The sequence below is a fragment of the Muscardinus avellanarius genome, assembly GCF_963383645.1.
Source record: "Muscardinus avellanarius genome assembly, chromosome: 15".
Classification (NCBI taxonomy): Eukaryota; Metazoa; Chordata; class Mammalia; order Rodentia; family Gliridae; genus Muscardinus; species Muscardinus avellanarius.
The window spans coordinates 49,088,989-49,098,340 of NC_137801.1; the positions used below are offsets into that span (position 1 = coordinate 49,088,989).

At 35.9% G+C, this 9,352-nt stretch overlaps 1 protein-coding gene across 1 annotated transcript in view; it reads left to right on the forward strand.

The window, feature by feature from the left end:
- Positions 1-2,960, forward strand: part of CIMIP6 (ciliary microtubule inner protein 6) — a gene marked incomplete at both ends in the record, with an annotated part of 39,793 nt that extends 36,833 nt beyond the window's left edge. The window contains 3 exon segments of the mRNA XM_080711366.1: positions 1,704-1,819; positions 2,592-2,699; positions 2,703-2,960. Of these exon segments, the coding sequence (XP_080567492.1) occupies positions 1,704-1,819; positions 2,592-2,699; positions 2,703-2,960 (482 nt within the window).
- Positions 2,961-9,352: the final 6,392 nt, after the last annotated feature.

Here is a 9,352-nt window from a genome sequence, read left to right on the forward strand (position 1 = left end):
CAAATTTCCTAACACATTTTTCTTTCTTACATATTACCCCCATTTTAAAGGTGTAATTTCTTAAAAATGTTTTTTTATTGGTGCATTGTAGTAATACATCATAATGGGTAAAAGATGGTAGAGGCATACATGCACACATCACTCAATTAGCTCTTCCCCCATTACTCCCCATTCCCTCATCCTCCCTCCTTCTGAATTTGGCTTAGTGATTGACTTTGATATGTTTGTGAACATACATTATGTGCTTTAGGAAATTTCCTTCTTGCCCCCTCCTGTCCCCCTCAGTGAGGTTGCCTTATTTATTCATCTATAGTTTCTTCTTTGTCTAGAGTTCCTTCTATGACCCATTTTCTCCTTAGCGTCCACATATGAGGGAAAGCATCCAATTTTTTATTTTTTGTGACTGACTAATCTCACTTAGCATAATGTTGAACACAATTATACCATTTACAAGAAAATGGATGGAACTAAAGGTGTGATTGTGTGTGTGTGTGTGTGTGTGTGTGTGTGTGTGTGTGTGGTACTGGGGGGTAGAACCCAGGGACTTTTCTACCTCCCAGCCATACTCCCAGACCTATTTTATATTTTATTTGGAAACAGGGTCTCACTAAGTTGCTGAGCCTCACTAAGTAGTTGAGGTTGGCTTCGAACCTGTGCCATCCTCCTATCTCAGCCTCCCAAGCACTGTGATAAAAGTGTGATTTTAAAACATTAAATTTTATTTAATGGTTAATAAATGTATATAGTACAAAATTAAAATGATACCAAAGGATAAATAAAAAATGAATCCACCTCTCTCCACCTCTGTCCTCCAGTCACCCAGTTCTCTCCCTTATAATAGCTACTATTACATTTTCTTATATGTCATTCCATAGAGTTTTTCGAGGTATAAACTCTTATGTCCATATTTTAAGGGAAATTTTTAAAACATAATTATTTCACTAAATTTTGTGACTATCAGCAATAGTTGGAAATTATTCCAATTCTTTAAATACCTTTATGTGCTGAAAGTAAAACTAAAGTGAGTTTTAATAACTATTAAAACTGTTAAATGTATGTGAAGTAAAGAGACCAATATAAATGAATGCCTATATTACCCAAATTGAAAGATATTAAAAATGATTTAAATGGCCTAATACTTTTTACAAATGTTTAGAATCTCTGTAATTGGATGAATTAAAAAAAAAGAATTATATGTTCAGATACAACTGCAACAGCCCCAGTTTTCCAATTCATTCCATAGTTTTGACTGGGAGCAACTTGAACTTAGATTTCCTTCTCCATCACTTTAACCACTTGGTCACGTACAGATTGAGCATAAAATTTCTCATGTCCTTTCTAGAAGTGTGACATAATTTGGCTTATAAATTTTCCTTAGACCTTCTTGGTGTCCATATCAAAACATATCAAATAGATTTTAAGGCCAATACCATTTAATGCTATTGTATTAATACTGATTTTAGTTTTAAAAATAATAATACTACATATTGGGATAATTTGGTGATTTTTATTTGGTTCTATTTATGGGTACAAAATGGTAAATCCATTCATTTATCATGTAGATGTGGGTGAGTAACCCTGCATACTTAAGGAATTTCACTTTGTGGGCATTTTATTCTAAAGCATTAGTTTTATGAATACTGCTTATATTTCCGTAGACAAATCTAATTATTATCCTCACTTCACAAAATATCTTTTTTTAGTCCCACTTGCCTTTCTGGATGCATCAGCAGAACATCAAGGCAAGTTTACAGAATATATCTCTTTTATACATCAATATGATGCTAGAAAGACTCCCAATGAGCCCATCCGAGGAAAGGTGAGACATGGCTTAAAATTATTTAATTCTTTAAGACAGAACATATTAATGGTATAACTTTAAGATTTTTCAATTAATAATAACCTTTCTAAAAGTTTAAACAGTTACTAGTAGGATAGAATCTCAGCCACATCATTGTAAAAAATCAAGAAATGATGTTGTAATTTTGAACCACAATTTGGGAATTTGGTTTATTTAAATTATTGAAATCATTTGCTTAAGATAATATCAAAGCTGTTTAATAAACTTTTTATATCCTTAGTGGGTATGAGAGGAGGGGGATACAAGATTTATAAAGCCAAACAGAAATGTAATAGTTGTTGGATTTTTTTTTTCAAGTACAGATGTTTGCTTTCGTATTTTGTTACAACTAAGCCTTTTGTTGGAACAAACAGACATTTGGGATGTAGTCATAAATTCTTAGGTTGAAGAACCCATAGAAATCCACACATTAAGAAATAATGTTTGATAGGAATAGTCTTATTACTATCCAAATGATAGAAAAAATTGAGAAACAGGAGATAGCAAGATACTTATCTGACTTTTTTTTTAATACTGTTAGTTTTTTAGTATACTCTCTTTTATACTTTTTTACAATATTCACCAATAATTATTATGATGGCATCTTTAGTTTGGGACTAAGGTGACAGGCAATGAAGAGGCAAAGAAACAAAAGCCTGCACCACCAGAATTTGACCTAACTCAGAAACTCAGCTGCATATTCTGGTAACTTGTGTTCCCTGGTTAATGTCAACTTTGTTTTCCTTTACAGAGACATGGAGCTTTTGTGCAGAGAGAGATAAAACCAGGGAGTAGGCCAATCGTTCCTAAGGGAACAGAGGTATTACTGAATACTTCAGGATTATGTTCATCTGAACAATAAAAAAAAAAAAATACAGAGAAAGGAAATTCAGCGGGAAACAGAATGATCTCACCAGGTCTCTGCCAAAAAAATCCCAAGAGCTGTTGGAGACTTAAAACTTACTTATCAGAAACAGACGTCAGACAGGCAGCCAAGGCATGGCCCAGAAGCCCTGAGAGAAGAGAAAAGATTGCATGCATCTTTCGAACAACTTCAGGATATGCTCATCTGAGGCATAAGCCTACTAATAAAACAAAGAGGATAAATTACCTTCTATAGATAAAAACATAATCCCTGAAATGTAGAGAAATTTCATAACCATCATATGAATCCTTGGTGCTTGCTTATTTATTTATTTATGGTACTGGGGATAGAACCCAGGAGCCTTCTACCTCTGGGATACACTCCCAGATCTATTTTTTTATATTTTATTTGGAAACAGGGTCTCACTAAGTTTCTGAGAGCCTCACTAAGTAGCTGAGACTGGCTTCGAACCTGTGTGATCCTCCTGTCTCGGCCTCCCAAGTGCAGGGATTACAAGCATGCACCACCACGCCCAGCGATGCTTGCTTTTTTAAAATCAATAACCTGAGAAAAGCCGGGCGTGGTGGCGCACGCTTGTAATCACCGCGCTTGGGAGGCTGAGACAGGAGGATCGCGCAGGTTCGAAGCCAGCCGCGCACGCTGGCTTAGGAGACCCTGTTTCCAAATAAAAAAAATGTAAAAATATGTCTGGGAGTGTAGCCCGGAAGTAGAAGGGCTTCCAGGAACCCCAGTACCACCAAAAAAAAATAAAAAATAAAAAATAAAAAATAACCTGAGAACATATACTTTATATAAATAGAAGAAAAACAAAAAATACCCCCCAAAAGTTTTATACTTGTATTGGTGCTTTATAGTCTCATATCATAGCGTAATTCCTAGTGGTGGTGACATACATGTACACAGCATGTGGTGGGCTTTCTGCTAGCTCCATATCCTTACCCCCACTTTCCCATACAGGAAGGATATTGAGATTGACATTGGTATTCTCACATCATAATTCTCACAGTACATAATGTCAGTGATTCCTTTATTGATTTTCCCTCTCCTTCCCAACTTCCCCTAAACCACTAAGGTTTCTCCTTCATTATCTGAAGTATACAGATTCATCCCTAGCTTCCATATATACAAGAAAACATATGACCCTTTCCTTTCTATGACTGGCTAATCTCACTTAGCATAGTTTTCTCCAGGTTCATCAATTTTTCTGAAAATAGCATTTTTTTTTCTTGATTGCTGTGCATATCCCATAATTTGGTAATCCGTTTATCTGTTTTTGGACACCTAGGTTGGTTCCATAATTTGGCTATGATGATTTGTGCTGTTATAAATATGGATATGCATACATTACTATAATTTTTTAATTTCAGTCCATTTGTAAAGATACTCAGGTGTTGTATATCTAGATCATATGGTGAATCCATTCCCAATTTTCTGAGGAATCTCCACACTGATTTCCATAGAGGCTGAATTAGTTTGCAATCCCACCAACATTGTAGAAAAGTTCTTATTTCCTCACATCTTCACCAGCATTTATTGTTGTTTGACTTCTTGGTGATTGCCGTTCTGACTGGAGTTAAATGGAATCTCAATGTAGTTTTGATTTGCATGTCCCTATTTGCTAATGATATTGAACATTTTTATGTATTGGCCATTTGTATCTCTTCTTTGGTGAAATGTCTATTTAGTTCAGTTGACCATTTCTTGCTTTTTTTTTTTTTTTTTTTTTTTTGGTGGTACTGGGGTTCCTGGAAGCCCTTCTACCTCCGGGCTACACTCCCAGACCTATTTTTTACATTTTCATTTTTGGAAACAGGGTCTCCTAAGCCAGCACGTGCTGCTGGCTTTGAACCTGCGCGATCCTCCTGTCTCTGCCTCCCAAGCGCGGGGATTACAAGCGTGCGCCACCACGCCCGGCATATTTGCTTTTTTTTAATGCTGAGTCTTTTTATCTACTTTGTGTATTCTAGATATTAGTCCTCTATTAGAGGAATAGTTGGCAAAGATCTACATTTCTGAGGCTTTCTTTAGATTCTTGATAGTTTCCTTTGATGAGCAGAAGCTTTTTAGCTTAATGCCATCTCTTTTATTAATTATTTTTTAATTTCTCAAGCTTTGCGAGTCTTATTGAGGAAGTTTATACCTATGTCTATATGTTGCAGTGTTCAACCTATGCCCTCCTCTAGTAACTTCAAAGTTTTTGGTCTACTTTCTAGGTCTTTGATCCATCTTGCGTTGACTCTTGTGCAGGGTGAGAGGTAAAGGTTTAATTTCATTTTTCTACAAATAGATAACCAATGTTCCCAATACCTTTTGCTTCCACCTTTTGCTGAAAAAGCTGTCATTTCTGCAATCTATGTGTTTGGAATCTTTGTCAAAAATCAGTGGGCTATAAGTGTGTGGATTTATTTCTGTTTCTTCTCTTTTGGTCTCCCATTGGTCTATGTGTCTGTTTTTGTGCCAATGCCATGTTAATTTTAAAACTGTAGTATAATTTGAAGTAATAATGCCTCCTGCATGGTTCTTATTCCTGAGAATTTCTTTGGCTATTCTGGGTCTTTTCTTTCTCCATATAAATTTAGAACTGGTTTTTCTAGGTTTATGAAGAATAATATTGTTATTTTGATAGGGATTATATTTATTCTGTAGATAACTTTTGGTAGAATAACCATTTTGATAATATTTATTTTGCTTATCCAAGAACAAGGGAGATCTTTCCATCTTCTAAGATCTTCAATTTTTCTTTAATATTTTATATTTTTATTGTAGCAGTCTCCTTAATCAGGTTTATTTCTAGCTTTTTTGTTGTTTTGAGGTTATTGTGAATGAAATTGTTTTCTGGATTTCTTTCTCAGTGGATTCATGGTTGAGCTATGTAAAAGCTACTAATTTTTAAAGATTGATCTTATATTCTGCTACTTTTCTGAATTTGTTAATCAGCTTTAGAAGTCTTTTTGTTTAGTTTTTTGGGCCCTTCTAAACACAAGATCAAGTCTATGATCTTTGGCAAGGGGGCCAAATATATATGATGGAGAAAAGACAGCCTTTTAAGCAGCGGTGTGGGGAAAACTGGCTATCCATTTGTAGAAAAATAGAACTAAATTCTTACCTCTCACCCTGTATAGGAATCAACTCAAGATGGATCAAAGACCTGGAAATTAGACCAGAGATTGTGAAACTACTAGAAGAGGCATAGGTTCAACACTCCCAACATATAGGCACAGGTAGTAGCAAGACCTCCAAACCTCAGGAAATTAAAGCAAGAATTTACAAGTGGTATGGCATTAAACTAAAAATTTCCTGGTCATCTAAGGAAATCATCAAGAATTTGAAGAGAAAGTGAACTGGGCATGGTGGCTCATGCTTGTAATCCCAGCATTTGGGAGATGAAAACTGGAGGATCGGGGCTCCTGGTCAGCCTCAGCTACTTAGTGAGGACCTTCACAACTCAGTGAGAGTCTATTTCCAAAATAGAAAGACTAGGCCGGGCATGATGGTGCACACTTGTAATCCCTGCGCTTGGGAGTTTGAGACAGGAGGATCGTGCAGGTTCGAAGCCAGCCTCAGCTGGCTTAAGAGACCCTGTTTCCAAATAAAAATATAAAATAGGTCTGGGAGTGTAGCCCGGGGGTAGAAGGGTTTCCAGGAACCCCAGTACCAACAAAAACAAACAAAACAAAAGTAAAAGACTAAAAAATAGGGGTGGGGTGTATCTCAGAGGTATAATGCCCCTGGGTTCCATCCCCAGTACCACAAAATATAAAAAAATTAAAAATAAAAATAAAAAGATTAGCTGGGTATGGTGGTGCATGCTTGTAATCCCAGTACTTGGGAGGCTGAGACAGGAAGATTGAGCAGTTCAAAGCCATCCTCAGCTACTTAGGCTCTCAGAACCTAATGAGACCCTGTTTCCAAATAAAATATAAAATAGGTCTGGGAGTGTAACCCGAAAGGAGGTAGAAAGCCCCTGGGTTCCATCCCCAGTACCACAAAAAATAATCAATAAACAAATGAATATATAGATTAAAAATAGGGCTGGAGGTGTAGTTCAGAGATAAAATGCCCCTGGGTTCCATCCTCTGGTACTGCAAATAAATAAATAAATAAATAAATAAATAAATAAATAAATAAATAAATAAATAAATAGAAAGCCTATAGAATGGGAGATCTTAACCAGCTATCCCTCTGATAGAGGGCTAATATCCAGAATATACAAAGAGCTTAAAAGACTTTACACTAGCAAAACACATAACCCAATCAAGAAATGGGCAACTGAATTGAATAGACATTTCACAAAAGAGATACAAATGGCCAATAGATGCATGAAAAAATGTTCAACATCATTAATAATCAGAGATGCAAATCAAAACTACACTAATATTCCGTCTAACCCCAGTTAGAGTGGCAAGCATAAAGAAGTCAGATAATAAATGTTGGTGAGGCTGTGGAAAAATAGGCACTCTTCTACATTATTGGTGGGATTGCAAACTAGTCCAACCACTATGGAGATCAATGTGGAGAGTCCTTAGAAAACCAGGAATGGATTCACCATATAATTCAGCCATACTACTACTGGGTCCCTATCCAAAGGTGTTGAAACCAGAGAACTACAGCAATATATGCATACCCATATTCATAGCAGCACAATTCACATAGCCAAACTATGGAAACAACCTAGGTGAGACCCTGTTTTGGGGGAAAAAAAAAGGTTTAGAGAAGACTAGGTGGTATAGCTTAGAGGTAGACTGCTCCAGGGTTCAATCCCTAATACTACACATACACATGCAGGTTAGAATGTTGGCTCCACTTCACATGAGCTGCTTAACCTTATGTAATTTATTTAAGCTCACTTAATTAGGAAAATATCAACTACATAAGATTGAGTATGAGATCATGATCACTGATCAATAAATGGCCATGTTATCACATTTCACTATTTGCCTAAAACTTCAATTAAAGGATAATGTTTTTTCAATTTAAGTTTTCTTCCTTATTCTAAAACTTTAAAGTCCCCTAAGTACAGTTAATGTGAAGAACTAAGCTAGGCATGGTGGCACATGCCTGTAATCCCAGTACTTGGGAGGATGAAACAGGAGGATTGCAGATTCACAACTAACCTCAGGAACTTAGTGAGACCCTGTTTAAAAATAAAGAATAAAATGGTGCTGGGGGCATGTCTTGGAGGTAGAGTATCCCTAGTTTCAGTCTCCAGTACCCCTACACACACAACCACAAAAGAACAAACATCAAATATTTCTCCTAGCACAAGACACACACACACACACACACACACACACACACACGTGTGTGTGTGTGTGTGCATATGTATATATATATATATATGATTATGTGTGCATATGTAAATATATATATATAATAATTCAAAGAAACATGGGTACTTCAAATATCAAAATATTTATTTAGGAATATCAAAATGTTTCCTAAATTGGCCAAGTGTGTGGCACATGCCTATTATCCCAGTACATGGAGGCTAAGATAGGAGGATCACAGGTTTGAAGCCAGCCTCAGAAACTTAGTGAGACCCTGTTTCAAAATTTAAAGGGGGGGGTGGCTAGAGGTGTAGCTTGAAGATAAAATGCCCCTGGGTTCAATCCCCTGTACAAAAAAAAAAACCTAAACTGTATTCTATTTTACTTAGATCATTTCTAACACCAACTCAACCTTTACTTTACCAACTATTCTAATCTGGTACATTTAATATGCCATGATGTGTCCAGTATAAGAAATGTTATATTACATATAAGAAAAAAAGGTGAAATGTTCCTCTGTTATAAAGAGTATTTATAAATTTCCATGAGAATATATGAGTTTCTTACTATTATCTGTAGCACTGATAAGACTGCTATATCTTTCTCTTCCCTCCAATAAATAAATTTTAGTAGACTAGAAAAGAATGAGTGCCACAAATATACATTTGTCTGTTGGAGACTTCTGGTTCTTACAGCATAGCAAATTAAATCTAACAGTACACCCCTTCTATTAAAAACACCTTGAAATGCTTGATAAAATGGTTGAACAACAAACAAATATATAGCCAAGTTCATAAAACATTTTTGTTCAGAACTAGGGAACTTGCTTATTTCTGTATCAGTATATATCTTGAAGATCTTTCTTGTAAAATATAAAGCTCATTAGTCATATCCTCAGATCTACCTGATTAATTTAATAGCTTTATAGCCTTTCATCATATAGAGGTATTACTATATAAACAGCAACAATAAGAATGCAAGTTTTGATGTGGGGAGGAGGTAATGAAAAGCTGTAAGCTTTTTTTGGAAAATATCTTAAAGGCTAGGGACTTAAATTCTAATTCAAATCCAGGTGTGGTGACACATGCTTATAATCCCAGCATCAGAAGGCTGAGACAGGAGAATCACGGTTGGCAGACAACCTCAGCTATTTAGTGAGGCCCTCCAAAACTCAGTGAGACCCTGTTCCAAAATAAAGAATAAAAAATAGGCCTGGGGGTGTAGCTTGGAGGTATAATGCCCTTGGGTTCTATATCCAGTACCACAAAAAAATATTATAATTCACATTTGAACGAAATGTGGATGGAAACTTGCATAAACTTAGAACTCTCAAATGACTACCCTATCAAAACAAGGCAG